At 41.5% G+C, this 17,625-nt stretch overlaps 1 protein-coding gene across 14 annotated transcripts in view; it reads right to left on the minus strand.

Moving 5' to 3' along the window:
* Ulk4 (unc-51 like kinase 4) overlaps window positions 1-17,625 on the minus strand; it is a 548,798-nt gene that overhangs the window by 448,886 nt on the left and 82,287 nt on the right. For all 14 annotated transcript variants that reach the window (XR_012443110.1, XR_012443108.1, XR_012443109.1 and 11 more), the window contains exons 18-19: window positions 7,390-7,497; window positions 1,681-1,764 (exon numbers count right to left, since the gene is read on the minus strand). Coding sequence is in view for 9 of the 14 variants with exons in the window: in XM_074059105.1 (XP_073915206.1) it covers window positions 1,681-1,764; window positions 7,390-7,497 (192 nt within the window). In the remaining 5 variants the exon portion in view is untranslated. The remainder of the gene's footprint in view (window positions 1-1,680; window positions 1,765-7,389; window positions 7,498-17,625) is intronic.

Below are 17,625 nucleotides of genomic sequence, written 5' to 3' on the forward strand. Positions count from 1 at the left end.
GTAAGACTGTGTGTTTGATGCCGTGCACCAAAAAAAAAAAAAAAAAAAAAATTTACAAACACAGTATATGGTACTACTCTATTTATATAGAGTTCAGCATTAAAAGCCAATTGATTTCAAGCCTAGCAATACATTCAAAGGTAGAAACAGGAGAAGGAAAATCTGAGAGTGGTTACCACCAAATAGTAGTTACTCTTGCAATGCAAGAGGAAGAAAGAATTCCTAGCCTACCATCTCCCCACCCTTTTTTAAAGGAGTGTTTGGGGGGAAATGTTTTCAACTGTCTGTGTATATTTTACGTACTCTTGTATATGAGGCACGTTTCACAAGAAAGAAACCTACCGTTAGAAATACCAGTAGTACTAGAAATTATTGAAGATAAAAGGCTGAAAAATTATTTTACCTTGAACTAGGTCCCTAATGCATTAGATAATTTTGTTACTCCTCGCACAGATATAATTGAATTATTTTTGTAAGAACAGAAATCTTTTTTAGGGAAATAATCACCCCTAATTTATGTTTCCCAAGGACAATGTTAGCTGATATGCTGCCAAAGCACATACTCAATTGATTTTCAAATATATAATATAAATTTTTCATAAATTACAGTAGCATTTGGATTTCTTCCCCTATACAAAAAATGCACAGGACTTGTCATTCATACCAAATAAAAAGTGAGCACATCACTAAAATACAAAACTGTACCACTGTTTATTATTAGTAATTATGTAATAATAACAAAACATTAAACTGAGGGCTTAAATGATGGGGCCAAACATGTCTTTTGGCTAAAGGTACAAATGATTTAATTTTCATATTACTGGTAAAGTTTATTTACCATCATATCCTATGGTAAGAAATGACTAAGGATTCAAACCCACATCTAGGAAGTGTTCCAACGTCATTTATGAAACACTAGGGATAGCCTTGGAGGGCTTCTCCACCATTGGAACATCGCTTCCTCACCATGTAACACAGGAAGCAATGAACTCGAAAGAAAGATGTTTATCCTGATATATCTTTTTCATTCCTTAAGGAATGTTTTTAGCCTATGGCTTTGCCTTGGGTGAAACAATGTCAAGCAGTATAAAGCAAATAAGAGATGCCAACCTTTTAGGCCAGTTACTAAATCCTCTCTATGGTTACACAGGAGCTCCATGTATATGAGGTAGTAGGTTGGCCAGGTGGCTGGTTTTTGGCCATAGTAGGGGAAATTACGTGAATAAATTGGCAAATCAGATCATATATAAACACTACTTAATATTAAAATCAGCGAGTATTATCAGAAGCCTCCCTGTTTCCAAATTTCAAAATGGCAACCTGACAAGATAATCAAGGGACCTCTGAGACTCACAGAATTCTCTATGCACCTAAACTGGGGTAGCAGTAACTTTAAAGGGGGTAAGGTAATTAAGAACATGTTAGTAAAAACTAGCTGATATAGTTTATATTTGCTATCTTTTAAAAAGCAGAACATTTAAACAAGTGAATGAGAAATGTAGTTCACTTTTACACTTGCTCCACTGTCGTCACTCACTCATGGTGGCTGTCGGATTATTTAAATTCAGGAACAATACTTGGTTGACAAGCTCTACACAGCTGCAGGCTACAATCCTCATGCAGTGCCTGAAGGGGTATTACAATTGCAGGTGTGTACAGAGCACAACAAAGTAGCCTTACCCCTTCCCGAAGGCACCTCATTAGCACTGTGTATGCAGCCAAGGGAACAGCCCAGCATTCTCTAGGGTTCTTTTTTTTCTCTTCCTAAAATGAAGTGGAAGAAAAGACAATGAGGCTAACACCACAAAAGACATTAACCCATTCAACAAAAAAACCACAGTTCCAAACATACATCTAAAACTTTTAACATTCTATTTAAATTACTACTTATTACCAGACAACTATGACCAGATCCAGGGTCTTTTATTACAGTGTACATACAAGGCACTTTTTTCTAGTTCTCTTTGTATTATATCTGATAGTGATAAGACTCCTCATATCAGAAGCTACACATACAGAATAGAGAAATGATAATATTGCCTGATTGAGAAATCATTCTGTTAACAGTCATAGAATCTCCACCTGAAAAGTGCTACACTATCTAGAATTATTTGAAATCACAGAACATACGAACTTGAGTAATATCTCAGAATAAGCTGTGAACACAAGTATAAGATAGTATATAACCTAGTGAGACAACGTGCTAAATAAAAATAAGGACAGGTGGTGAGCAGGCACACTGACTTTAAGGACATCTGCAATAATTCTCCAATAAATTAACCAAATTAGTTCAATAACCATAAGAGCACTCCTGCAGCCTATGAAATAAAATCAAAAATTGATAAATCAGGTACTGCACAGAAGGGTGAAAAGTAATCTTTTTAAAGAAGAAGCAACTGGGTTCCACTTAAAGAAAATATTTAAGATTGTCTAAATGATAGAACTGGCCCAAAGTACTTAAGGCCCATATTGAGAATTTTGATCTACTGAACCTTACTCTTGCAGGATTATAGAATTCCACCTATGATCACAAAGTGGACATTATGATCAGGACCTGCTCCAACTCAAAAATCACTAATTCAGAAGCAAACCTGATTTCCTAACACTACTGTCGTCTTCCCTTCCAGCTTACTCAGAACATCCACTGTGACCCACCCTCTGCCCCCTGCCCTCCTTCCTTTCTCCTTTCCTCCCTCAGCCACTTAGATTCCCTACCTATTATTTATAATCACTCCTGCCAAAAACCCAAAATGCCTTTCTCCTGGGCTACCCCTTTTCCCTTGTTGGGAAATCCCAACCTTGGAGGCAGCCAAGTTACTCGTTTTTTCTAGGCCTGCACTCAGGCAAACTGGGCTCTTAGAGAAAGTGTAATAGGTACTCAGAAACTGCTTTTGCTGAGAAACACTGACTCCTTACTTAGGCCCATGGATTAACTAAAAACAAGAGAAAAGCTTGGCATCTCTGTCTCCATTCCTGTGTCTGTCTTTTCTGAGTCATTCACCTTGCAGCCACCTTGGACAGGACAGGACTGATCAATAACATTTTTACAAGGACAACCAGAGTAAATTGCACCCAAGAAAAAGAACAACATGGCTTCTTAAGGACAGACAACCCACCAGGAAACAATGACTTGTTTATTCTGACCAGATTGCTCCCCTCAAGTGATGACAGCAACAACGACTTATCCACAACCCCTCCCAAAACCAGGACTCAGATAATAGTCAACAGGCCATACTTTGACCAGGACTGTTTAATTATTATATATACTTTTCACACACACCCCACTGTTGGGTCTGGATACCTCAGGCAAATGAGTAAGTAGCCCATTCCCCATGGAAAGCACCATGAGCCCTGCACCCTGAGAAGGAGTTATAAATCTGCATTCCTGCACCCTGAGGAGGAGATACAGGGTCTCACAAATCTACCACGGGGCTGATAAACAATATGCTCTCAAAGTTGTTCCCAGTCCCGCCCCCCAATAAGGGGCAAACAGACCAGCTCCTCTAAGAGAGCCCATGTGCAAATACATGGCCAATAGAAAAAACCCACCGAAATGATACCCTAACCCTGAGTTAAAGCGTCCATAAAAAGCCCCAGCCTTCACCTGTGCAGTGAGTTACTGGCTTCCAGGCTCCGCTACACTTCTCTAACTGTAGCCTTTCCTTTCTCTCTAATAAATCCTACTTTATATACCGGCTTTGGCTATCATTCAGCTGCCTCACGAGCCAGTTCTCTGGCCTGTGAAGGCAAGGACCCTTGACCCCAGCCTGCAACACTTCATCACTGGCATGTAACACCAACACCATCCAAAATTCTTTTTCTATTTAAACCTAAAGCTCATGTCTGTATCCCAAAGATGGGATTTGTTGGTGTGTTGGGGTGAATGGATGGACCTGATATGTAGAATTCCTGGAGTTGGGCCTGGGGCCTAAAACTCCAGTTTCAAAAGATCACAGAAAGTCCATCACTGACCACAATCAGCACCACAGAGGGCCTTCACCACTCTCCAGGCCCACCCACTGTTCCTCTGACCAACTCCCTCTAAAAGGACTGTTTGTAACCTGGAACACTCTCACCACCTCACCCACTTTCCTCTTCACAAAGACTTCATGGGACAGAAACAGTCACCTTCCCTACTGATACTGCAACCACCACTGCTTCCCAGTGATCCCTCCAGGATGAGCTGCTCCCCTCCTTCCACTTGGGCTCAAGGCCCCAAACTCATTCTGTGTTCCTCTACTGCTCCTAGATCTGCAAGGTTTAATCTCCACTGAACCCTTTCCAACTCCACTTGAGCAGGTTCACCATTTCCCATTCAGAAAGCAGGTGCTCGCCCACCTCAGCCATTCACACAACCATCCTGGCTTTACGCTGACCTTAACCACTTCCTCACCTCCCACTCAAAACCTCACCCTGTGTCAACTGGACTTCTGTCTCCCTCACTCCAGGAAAAATTAATTCAAACATAAAAAAACTCCATGAGTCATCCATGACTTTCACATCACTTCATCCAGGACATTCTTCTTAAGTCCTTTTTCTTATACCTTCAACTACACTCAGGCCCACTGACTTTCCCTTTCCTGAATGCCCACTTCTTTTCACTTACTCTCATTTAGGAACTCAGGATTCTCTTACCTTCCCACTCTGAAGGAATCTATTTGAGCAGAGAGAAAATGCAGACTTTGGGGGAAGGGGTTTACAGGTAGGAGGAACAGCAAGTGTAAAACAGGGCACTGCAGGAAGGTCAGTGCAGATGGAGGGAGATGGCACATTTCAGGGTAGTGAGGAATGAAGTCAGACAAACATGATGACCATGAGAACAACTAGGGGGACTTGGACTGTGACAACGGGTAAGACAGGAAGCACTGGAGAACTCTGTGGAATGACACTGTCAGAAACTCAAGGATTTTAACTCTGCTCTCTGGAAAACAGCCAGATTTTAATGCACACAACACTGCAGCAAGGAGACCATGTTGGAGTTCTTACAACAGCTCAGAAAAGAGAAGATCATGTGCTAGACAAAAAAAAAGATAAGACAGTAACACCTCAACTCATGGTGCCAGGCTTCCTTGCAAAGAACAAAATATATGAAGTATGAAATGTTGCCGCATGATATTCCCCACAGATCAGAAAAAAGCAGTCTGGATGCTTTCACCATAAATGAATGATAAGTGTTTGAGGAGACGGCTGTGTTTAACCTGATTTGAACATTATACAAGGTATTCATGCATCACAATACCACATGATGCCCTATAAAAATGCACATTTTAATACTATGTATCAGCTAAAATAAATTGAAATTTACAATAAAAAAAAATAAAGTACAAAAGAATTCCTCTGTAGAATCACGGTCTGGTCTTCTGCCACAGGTATTGCCAGCGAGCCAACAGGACAGGGCTCAGGGCTGTATACTGTAGACTGCATACACTGTCACTTCAGGTCAGTCCCACCAGGTCAGCACTAAACTGAGATTTTATAGGTTTACCTATATTAATGAGACAATTCCACAAAAGCCCTTGTCTCACAAAAAGTTATTTTTACAGATTCAGTGAATTAACTTCCTTTTCTGGTTTGCTATTATAAGACATGGTCCAATCTCATGGCCACAGAATCTTCCCTCTGTTACCACAGTCCAGCCCAAATCCAGTTACAGTCCATACCAAGGAAAATGATTCTGTAGAAACAAGTAGGAATACGATTCTATTTATTAAAAGTTCAAGGAAATACAAACTATGTGACAGGAAGCAAATCAGTAATTGCAAAGGATGCTGGGACACATGGAGATGGCAGACATGTTCTTATCATGGTTTTTTGGTGATATATATGTATACACATACAGACACATGCACACACATCTGTACACGCACACACATACACATGTATACCTATATTTACTTCCTAGTTTGTCAGGTTCGAGACTGTGTTGGCTCTTAAAAGCATAATGGGGGTTTGAGGGTGTGGCTCAAGTGGTAGAGTACCTGGCTTGAATGAAATGATGGTAATAGACTTTTTTTTTTAATATTAAAACATGGAAGCACTATTTTGTGCACTGGAGGGCTGAATATCAAAGATATCACTGCTTTCCTAACTGAAATTTAGATAAGTGCAATTCCAAACATGTACTGGAAGACTCAAAAATCATAGAGACTATCAGTTCTTCTCAAATTTATCTGCATACTCAATGCTATTTTTTAAGAAGATGACTTAATGGCCAGTCATGATGGCATACACCTGTAATCCCAACTACTCGGGAGTCAAAGACCGGGAAGATTGTAGTTTGAAGTCAGCTGAGGATAAAAAGTTAGCAAAACCCCCTTCTCAACAGACAAGACAGGTGGCACACACCTGTCATCCCAAATACATGGAAAGTGTAGACAGGAAAATTGCAGCCAAACCAGCGTGAGCAAAAACACAAGGGCCCCACCTGAAAAATAAAGTAAAAAGGGACAGGGATGTGGCTCAAGTGTAGAACACCTGCCTAGCAAGCATAACGCCAGTTCAAATCCCAGTACTGCCAAAAATAATTAAAAAGTAAGGATGATTTACAGAACTGGAAAAGCTGATTCTAAACTTCACTCTGACATGTAAAGGACCAGGAATAGCCAAGACACTAATGAAAAGGAAAACAAATAGGAGAGACTTGCTTGTACTGGCCATCAATACTAATTAGAGAGCTTGGTGATTTAAAATACTGATGTTTTATAACAATTGTGGGAGTGCCCTAAAGTGATTATTATGCAGAAGGTTGGTTTAATTTAGATACCAAGAATACTCAGATTATGTAACACTTGAGCATGTTCAAGAACCAAAGTTTAAGAAATACAATGAAACAGCTTTCTTATTAACTTAAAAATTACCAGTGTACATTTAAAACTCAGTATCACATAACATGACTAACCCCTAAGTTGGTCATGGTTTTTACATTTTTCCCTTGTTGGATTCAATACTATAACTTTAGAAATAAGAAGTCTAATCCCGCCATCACAAACTCCCATAGTTACATGGAAAGCTGTATTTGCACTTGCGATGTTTTATTTAAAGCAAAATGAAGATTCTATACTAGAAGAACCAACTGTCTCTTCTTCCCTGGAGGACTCAAGATGGCAACAACCTAGGGAGTACTTTGCGGGCTTTTAAGTCATTAGTCTTAAAATGTAGCCTAAGAATTTCCTACACTTTAAAGGAAAACAGGTACTGGGAAGGAGAGAAGGAAGAAGAGAATCAGGCAGGGCAAGAGAAAGAGCAGAGGGATTCCAGGAAGCTCTCCTCCCCAGAGGTAAGATTTTTCCTAAGTTTCTTGGGCATGCTGTAAAGGAGACATGACATTACCACGTGTCACCCAGGCCACGTCAGAACATGTCAAGCAGTCACGAACAGAACCCGTCTCACCTGGGAGGCCACAAGGTAGATGAGCTCCCCAAGGGTTGGCAGAAGGCACTGCTTCAATTTGCTGTTCCTGAAGTTCTCCCTAATCAATTCAGTTAGGAGAGCAATCGCCTGAAAGAGGAAAGAGTGCATTATTTCAGCTGTGTCTCTCAGGTTTCTACCCTATATATTAAAAGCAAGCCAGAATACAAAATCCACTTTCCATTTGTAAGAATTAGTTTTCAAATTATTTTCAAGGTATGGAATTTATCCCAGAAGAAAAAAAATAACAACTGTCTCAGAAGAAAGTAAAAATATATCCAGTGAAATAAACTTTTCAGGTGACTCTGAGCATTATCACTGCCTCACTGACCCCGAGATGAGTGATAACCCATCTTTAAAGAAGTAAACAGTGAGAGAGGTTTGGACAGTGCGATGTGAACAGATTTTTCCATGCCACATCCCTGGCAGGTCCCAGAATACCAAGTTCAGAACATTCTTACAGTGCAGCAAAGTTTTACATTTACTCCTTCAAAAGGGAATGTCATACCAAAGTTCTAGTACAACCTCCTGTGAAATCCCACAGCTTATTTCCTAGGCTTCAATGGGAGAAAATCACTACATACTGAATTCACATGGCAGAACACAGGTTAATCAAAGCACAAAGTAAGACAGACTGGCTTCAAAACAATACAAAATGAGCCCATACTGAGAAGAAGAAAAAAACATATACAAAGTAGTATGGAAGCATCACTTTAAAACTCTGTGACTGAAAGTGTGAGCACAGACAAGACTATTTCTTACCATTGGAAGATACTAGCTTAAAAACTGAAAGTAAGCCTTTCAGAACTTTCAGAACAACCAAGCACACAATCACTGGCCTCATCTTGTAAGCGCAACTATGGATAAAGCTGGAGAGGCATGTGGACTGTCAGGGACACTTGGTGACAAGGTGTCTTTAGACAGCTCCACCCAATTGTAACTGATACGCAACAAAGTGCAAAGTATACAACTAGATATGTTTGGAATGTGTACATGCTTGCAAAATCCTCCCGACAAGAGAGCTCATGTCCCCCAGTGTTTCCTCAGGTCCCCTTGTAATTCCAGAGGGCAGTTTACTATCTGTTACTACTTTGCATTTTCTAGGGTTTATTTAAATGGAATCATATCCGATACGATATACTCATTTTTCTGTTTTTCTGTTTTTTTCTTTCAGCATAATGCACGTGAGAGTCTCCCATGTTGTTGCGTGTGTGGAGCACTCATTCCTGCTGTGGGGATGTGGAACAACACATGGCTCTCATCACCACTGACTGACACACAATGAATCTTCCATCTGAAGTGCCGTCAGCCCTGCAGCAGGTCACATCCACAGCCTTCCTTTTCCTTGAACCCTTAGCCTTTCTTTTCCTTTCACCTTTAACTGATCATTCACTACTGTGCTGAATTGTGTGAAACTGCAGATGCCCAGCAAATTCTTACCTACAAAGTCAGGAAACTGTTACCAACACACTACCCTAAGAAAAATGACTCAGTAAATATTAAAAAGAGTAAGGAAAGGAAGGAGGAAGAAAGTTTATAATATCAGACAAAAATACAGGTAAAATCAACAGACATTCCTTTTCCTATTAACTACTCTAAGTTATATGTGAAGGTTGAAGTAAAAGCCACAAAATTATACCAAAATTATGACTTGACTAAATATATTTAGCTAATATATTTAAAACAATTACATGAAAATGAGGACAGATAAAGACATGAAAAGGTAAATGTTCTTACTTCACTTGAAGTATAGATGACACCTGCAGACAGTGATAAGTCACATGTGTGTACAGTTTAGAGCAACTACTAAAATACACACTCAGAAACATCATGGAAAAAAACAAAATCGAACTGTAAAAATGTTCATTAACCCAGAGGAAAGCAGCAAAAAGAAAACAAATGAGAAACTGAGAAGGAGAAAATAACATGGAAGACTAAAGATCAAATCCATGAATAAATGCAGCAATTAAAAGACAGATGGGCAAAGTGGAATTTTTTTAAAAATGACCCAACTGTAAGCTGACTACACAAAACTCACACCAAATACAGTGATACAGGTGGACTGAAAGTGAGAAGAAGGAAAAATACACAGCATAGAAGCAGTAATCAAGAGAAAGCAGAAACAGTTATAGTGATAACTGTAGACTTCAGAGCAAAGAAAACTACCAAAGATAAGAGAAGCATTGTATTATGATTTAAAAAGAGTCAATCCACACACAAAAAATAAAAAGATCCAAGCATGATAGCACACACTTGTAATCCCAGAATGTGGGAAGTGGAAGCTGGAGGAATGAGAATTAGAAGGTAGCCTGGGTAACATAGTGAGACTCTGACTCAAAAAAACCAGTGGCTAACTGGGCACAGTGGCTCACACTGTAATCCCAACTACCAAAGACGTGTGATCACAGTCCCCCTACTGTAATCCCAACTACCAAGGACGTGTGATCACAGTCCCCCTACTGTAATCCCAACTACCCTCCTACAATCCCAAGTATTGTAATCCCAACTGTTAGGGAGGTGGAGATCAAGAAGATCATAGATCAAGGCCAGCCTGGGCAAAAAGTTAGTGAGACCCCCATCTCAACCAAAAAGCCAGGCATGGTGATGCACATCTATAATCCTAGTTACATAGAAGGTTAGGTAGAAGGACTGCAGTGCAAGGCCAGCTACTGGGCAGAAACACAAGCCTCCACCTGAGGGTGTGACTCAAGTCATAAAGTGCCACCTCTGCCTAACAGTGCAGCAGCCTCAGCTCAAACTCAGTACCACCTAAATTAAGTAATTAAAGACTCAGCCACTGCTCTCCTGAGCATCTGTCTCAGAGAAAAGCTGACTTTCTTGCACACAAAAACCTGTAAGTGGAATATAGCAGTTTTATTTGTAATTGTGAAAAGTAGAAATGACCCAGACATCTTTCAAGAGACTAAGGGTTAAATAAACTATGGCACAGCCATACCATAAACACTGCTTCAGGAAAACAGAACAAACTATTGAGAGTCCCCAAAAAATTGTGCTAAATTAAAAAGCTAAACCCAAAAAGGTTGATATGTTATGACAATTAGTACAACGCTCTCACAATGACGAAAGTGTCAAAGTGGAGAGGGGCCGGGTGGCTGGGAGCCCATGCAGTGGGGTGGACATGGCCACCCCAAAGGACTCCTGTTGCCCATGATGGACCGGTTCTTCTCCTCGCCTCGGTGGTCTCAGTGTCATTCCCGGCTGTCTCACCATCCTAGAGTTCTCCAAGATGCTACCATCAGAGAAAACTGCATGCTCACACCTGCCTGTATCACTTCCACAGCTGCATGCACAGCACCCTAGAATTAAAAGTTTAATTTAAAAAGTCGACTTCATATTGAATTCCAAGCCCAGATCCAGCTTCCTGCTTCACAAAGTTACTTGCAGGGATTTACGGCATTTCTTCACTTTATGAACCACTGCTATTTTATGTCATTAAGCGTTACTGGAAATTTAAAACATCTTAATGCTGTAGACCCTTAAAGTGATACAACTGTCTAGACTGCCTTCAGCTCTCAGTGTCTTGTAAACAGACACACATCAAACAATTTCCTCCAGCAATGCCACAGCAACCTCGCATCTCACCTGCAAACTTAACTTTGGATAGCAGCAAACAGGACTCAACAGATAATGGCTCTCTGCAATGCTATTTGAATGGGCTTTCCATTTATCTTTGCAATTTAAAGAAATGTTAATATTAAAAAGGAAAACTATAAGAATAATAGGCAAATATAACACAAGTGAGAAACACTATGGCGAAAAAAAATGTTTTTGTTGATGTAGGTACAATGGCATTTGCAAACACCAATAACAAACCAGAATGGAAAAGGTAAAATAGACTCAGTTCTTCTTCTAGATCAGAAATCCACGTATATGCAAATGTTATTCTTATGCATGCTTTCCTACAACCTCTAAATATTCTCCTGGCCATCTAACTGCGAAATTAAAAGATCAAAATAGGATAGATACTCAGGTATTGTGTGTATTTTTTGAATATCCTGTATCATCTCCTGTTCTATTAAACTAGGGAAACCACTCTTCTGCAGCCATAGGCATGCTCGGTTGGCTGGAGGCTGCCAATAATAACTTAAGACAGTAGTGCCATTTCCCAAACTACTTCTTTGAAATCAAAAACCAGTTTATAATAAACATGACCAGGAGGAGACAGTAGAGGGTTTTGGTTTTTGTTTGTTTATTATTTTGCTTTATCTAAAGTCATGTGATCGATACTAGGGGGTCAAATGTGCTTCACCCCCATATACCTTTGACGGAGTCCCTTAAGTCAAAGGCCAAGAAACCAGCAGGTGGCAAGTGAGGAAGACTATGAGGGCTTGCAAGTTCTTTAGCTGTCAAGCTAATATACTGGTACTTATATGGAAATAATTTGCCTGCTCTTGACCTTCAAAATACAATCGTTAAAAACTCCATGTACTAATGTAGACATGAAATGAACAGTTAAAAAGGAGAACTGAATTAAGCTGGAAGTCCAGAAAGTACCCAGCATTTTCTGATGGTGCTCTGTGTTAACTAGGCCAGAGGAACAGGATTAAACCCTACCTAACTACTTCTGGTCAGAGATGGAGCAGTAGTGATTACACCAACTGCATAACAATGTGCTGTCCAGTGCTGTTCCCAAACCTGACGTAGAGGTGGTCCACAGTCTCAAAAACAGAGGGAACTCCAGCCAACGCTACTCTACAGCCAGACTTTTCCTCCATGGAGCACCACTTTCAAATCCAAACAAAACTAGGGCACAAATAAAAACTCTGTAAGCCACAGAAGCCCCTCCCCCACACACACACATTTTCTCCATCCATGTTCTATTTTGTTTGTTTTGAATCTCAAATTCCTTTGGAAGGAACTGCTCATTCCTTAGCAAGTAAAATTAATCTCTAGACCTGAAACTTCAAACCCTCATTTCACAAACGCTGGTCAAAAAAGGAAGATACCCTGGATAGATAAGGAAGGGTCAATGACACGAGGGCAGAAAGATGATAAAAATGTCTGAAGAGACGAAAATCCTGCTGTGTGTTTATAACTCTGAAAATGTCCTTGCGAGGTTGTCTGGAAGGAGCTCACTTTGGTGCCATCTGGACATCAAAGTTGAACATTATCACTAATTCTCTGCATGCTAATTGAGTCACTACATTCAAATTTGCACCTGTTAATTGACATCTAACTTCTAAAACTAAATAATCAGAAGAAACAGCCAGGACAGCTATCTTGTCACTTTCTTGTTCAGCCCTAGGATTCAATAGACAACCTGCAGTCAGTGGGTCCTTCTCTCAAAAACAGTAAACCAGGCACCAGTACCACATGCCTGTCATCCTAGCTACTTGGAAGGCTAAGCTCAGGAGGACTTCGGTTTCCAGGCCAGTGTGGACAAGTATGTTTGTGAGACCCCCCATCTCAACAGAAAAATAAAAGAAGCAAGTGCCTGTCGTCCCAGCTATGGGGGAAGCATAAAATAGAAGGAACAAGCTCCAAGCTGGCCTGGGCGAAAAGTGAGACCCTATCTCCAAAATAACCAGAGCATAAAGCCATGGCTCAAGCAGTAGACCACCTGCCTAGAAGGCTCGAAATCCTGAGTTCAAACCCAATACTGTCAAAATTTTAATAATAATAATAAACTGTAAGGAAAGGCAAGTGAAAGTAGATTCAGTCATTTAGTGTATTTCTCATACAAGTTTTCACACTCATTTAAAAGCCTGGACACATTAAGTACACAAGTTATAACATGCTGGGCTTTTTAGAAATGAGATGTCAACAAACGTCAATTGCAAAGGAAATTTTGGCTGCAAGCCATCAAGTCTCTTCCCAACACCACTCGGCCTCCTTTAGGTGACACCTCTTCTGCACCAGTCCTGGGCTGAAGGACGTCCACCAGGCCTTCTATCTTCCAAATGTGAAACCTAAAAGGTCTCTGACTCCCTTCAGAAACATCTTTCCTCCTAGTATGATAAAGCCAATGGCAGGACCACCAGAGTCCTGGTCCAGATGGCCGCTGGGGCCGCCACCTCTTGTTCCAAGCCTTCTCTGGCTTCCTTGGACCCTGTTTGTCTCCTGCTTTTATGCCTAAGTTAGGCAGAGTCGACTCACAATGTTGGCACGTAGCACTCCTGCTACCCAGTCCCCCGCCCTTCCTGGACCTTAGCAAATTTCTAGGTTTTCTGGGCAGAAACCTAACTCAAGCCTCTGTATCCCTGGCTCACAGCCTTCTAGCCTGATCCCAGACCCAAGTTGGGCTACAGAGCTCTCAGCTAAGCTAAAGTTCCCTTGAAGAAGGCCCCTACAAAGTGCAAGGCTGAATGGTGAGTGTTCCACACTTGCTTCCTCAAAGGGTCTTCAGCACTTGTCACGTGACAGCACTGGGGAAAAATAAATCCCTTGGTCCTGTGAAGTTATTAGATACTGGCTCTGAACTTGGGCTGCATTCTGGAAATCTAAAATGAAACCACAGTCCCATAGTCAGACTAAGAGTTTATCAAGGCCAGCTGCTACACGGAGTCTCAGCCCAAATTCATCTCAATCTGTCTAGTGGACCCATGGCCCCATGGTTTCTTTCCTAGTCTCTTAATACTAAGCATTAAAAGGGCCAAAGTGGAAGCTGCTGGACTGTCACACCTGCCCTGCCTGCCATTCAGTGACAGTAAACCAAGCAAGTCCATATCCACTGGGAAGCCAGAGATGAGTGCCAACAAAGACCAATGAGGTGTAGAGATAGGGGCTCTAATGAATCCTGCTCACTGCCTGGTAGACCAGTGCAGAGGCCACATGGGTTATGGAGAAAAAATGACTACAGATGACCAGAAACTTGTTTAGCTATGGACCCTTACTGTAGCTATGGTTTTAAACATGGCCTCTTCACTGAGGCCGGTGAACACAGCCCCTGGCACCCACCCCAATCATAGACAAAATCAGAGGTCATTTCTGCTGCTGAATTCCCATTTCCCCTGCATCAAGTCTCCTGCTATGTAATAATATGATCCAGAAGGACCCTGACATCTTGGTAACACACAGGACATCAAACTACTCCATTATATTGACATTATGATAACTGGACCTGGTGAACAGAAACCTAAATTGCATGCAGAGAGAAAGAAATGAATCCTGGAAAAGTTCACAGTCTGCCACATTGGTAACATTCCTAGAATGTCTGGGGCCTGTGTGACAGGTGTGTTGCTATACCTTTCAATGCCCACCAAGAAAAAAGACACCCAAGGTTTGGTGCGCCTCTTTGGATTTTGGAGGCTCCCACACATTTACTAGTAACTGGTAAGTTTTGAGAGGAACCCTAGAAAGGGTTTTGCAAAAAAAAAAAAAAAAAAAAGAAAAGAAAGGGTTTTGCAGCAGGTCCCAGCTGCTCTGGCAGGCAGGTCTCAAGACCCACGGACTTAATGCCATTGGAATGGTCTATGACTCACAGGGATACTCCTTTGGGCCGGTGCCAAGCTCCAGTTAACAGGATCGCAGCACACACTCTAGGGCTCGGGAATAAGTCCTAGTCCTCCCTGCCTACAACCCTCTCCATTTGAAAAGCAGCATCGGAAGTGTTGCTGGGCATCTAAAGTGAGACTGAGAGATTTGCCCTGGAATACTACAGAACCTGACTCGCCCACCCTGTACCAAGTGCTACCATGAAACTGGTTAACCGCAATAGCAGTCCATTCTAGTATTGGAATGGTTCTTCCAAGGCCCAGCCAAGCAGATTCACTCACTGCCTGTGCAGGTGGCTGAGACTCCCTGTTATCTGTTGCCACCACTCAGCTGCCTCACCCCTTCCCTCAACCCATAACCATGACTTCAGAGAGAGGTCTTTCCTCTCAGAAGCAAAAGCACAAATGGGTCTGCTTGGTACACTGGCATCAACAGAAAGTGAAGAGTCCATGCCATCACAATCCCACTGAAAGCTGCCCAGACCAGTGGGAGGCAGGAGAGGGGACCAGAAAGGGCAATGGGGAGGAGGGAGTGTGAATTAAAAAAAAAATGTAGCCCAGGCAGGGTACAGTGGCTCACTCCTTTAATCCTAGCTACTTGGGAAGCAGCGATCAGGAAGATCACAGTATGATGCAAACCCAGGCAAAAAGTAAGACCTCCCTTCAACAGAAAAACTAGACATGGTAGGGGCATGCCTGTAATCCCAGCTATGTGGGAGGCATAAACAGGAGGATCACAGTCCAGGCTAGTACCAGGCAAAAAACATAAAACCCTACCTGGAAAACAACTTAAACAAAAAAGGTCTGGAGGCATGACTTAAGTGATAAAGCACCTGCCTAGCAACTGCAAGTCCCTGAGTTTAAACTGCAGTACTGTAAAAAAAAAATTAAAATTTGTTTAAAAATGTAGTCCAGAAAGAAAACAATGAAAGGAAATCCTGAGCGCACAGAACTCTGGGGTAGCTCTCTATTTACTTTAGACAGAGAGAAGAACTAAGGGATGGATATATATCAGAGGCAATGGTTTATAGGCTGACCAGTGGATTTGAACCTTAGAACACAAGTGTACATTAAGGACTGTAGGTGTGACTCAAGCAGCAGAGCACCTGCTTTGCAAGCAAGAAGCCCTAAGTACCACTAAAAACTATATATATATATATGTATGTATGTATGTGTATGTATATGTATACACTTTAAAAAGTCTGGGGGACAGAGGTATGGAGGGAGCTCCTAGAACAGGAGCAGTGTGAAGATATTTATAATTCACCACCTAAATGTCCAGCAGGGGCAGCAAGTCAGTTGGATGGCTTGAGCCTTCCTGAGGGTGCCAGGCAGCATCCTTCACCAGGTAAGGTGGACTCACTCCATGAGCCCATGCCCAAAGAAAGCAGCAAGAGGCAAGGAAGGAAGCTGTGACTGGGCTCAGCAGCATGGGCTCTGCTCACCAAGGCTGAGAACAGAAAGAAGCCAACCCTGAGCCCTGATGTGGCTCCCTTGCCTGGAGAGCCCAGCTGGCACCTGGTGCTCATGGAGGGGGTAGATACCTATTCCAATATGGACTCACATTCCTGCTCACTAGGCTTGTGCCAACTCCACCATCTGTGCTACTGTCCCCTACCCTTTTGTTGACCACTTGTCAAGCAGTGATATCCACCAACAGCAGTGGTTCATCTGTGCTGAGCCTGGGAGTCTGAGAGACCACCCCAATGTGGAACCTACCTATGATGACAAGAACAGTCACGTTACTAAAACAAAGCCTTTTTACCATGACAGGGTCCGGCGGCCAGGACTCCAAGCAGCTTCGATGGCTCTAAGAGATGTATACTCTCATTCCACCCTTCACTGCTGCCTCTCAACAACTACAATCACAACTTGACAAACACAGATAGAGAAACCAACCGAGGCAAAGGCAACCATGCCAGAGATATGTTGCATGTACTGCCACACAGTTCCCCTCTTCTATACCCAATGCAAACACCCACTGAGGTGAAGATGACATATCGTTACCCAGGGTTAAAAGACATTTTTATGTGGGGACAGAACACAAACGTGTTCACTACATAAATGTTTTCTGAAGAGGCCAAGTTACCTTTGGGTCTTTGGGATGCTATAATAATTTAAGAGTTATGGCACAAAGAACATAATAATACCAATAGTACAATTTTGAGCATGCTGTATATTACTAGTATTATTTACTTGTTACTATATTCTTCAAATTTATACAAAAAGAAAAGAGTCTTATTTTGAATTGCACTTTTCCACTTCAGGGATCAACTCTGATTAGTTGTGTTTTGTGCAATTCTTTCCATCATCAATTCACTTTCCATGTTTCATTCATCTAATAGAAAATTAAATGTGATGCTTTGCTAGGTTCCTAAGGATTACTCAATTACATTACATTCAGATGCATAAGCCTTGCAACTGCTGCTCTAAAAACACAGCAAAGGTAAACTCGTAGACCAGGTAAAAATATGCATTAAAATTAGTCATAGCAGGAAACAGAGAGGAGAAAAACCATTGCACAAGACGTCAGATGAGAAAGTAAATGAATACCATCATTACACAAAATTAGGAAGCAAGTCTTTATGAGCTACTTGATGCAAGATGTTTAATTTTATGCAAAAGTGATTCTAATATGTCGATTGCCCAAATGATACACACTTTTAGCATCACAACTGAATATGAGAAACAAATGGAGAATGTTTCACTTCATTCTACATGAAAATATGATTATTCAATTCCTGCTTTATCACTTCCAACAAAT

Source organism: Castor canadensis, chromosome 17 (genome assembly GCF_047511655.1).
Source record: "Castor canadensis chromosome 17, mCasCan1.hap1v2, whole genome shotgun sequence".
Classification (NCBI taxonomy): domain Eukaryota; kingdom Metazoa; phylum Chordata; class Mammalia; order Rodentia; family Castoridae; genus Castor; species Castor canadensis.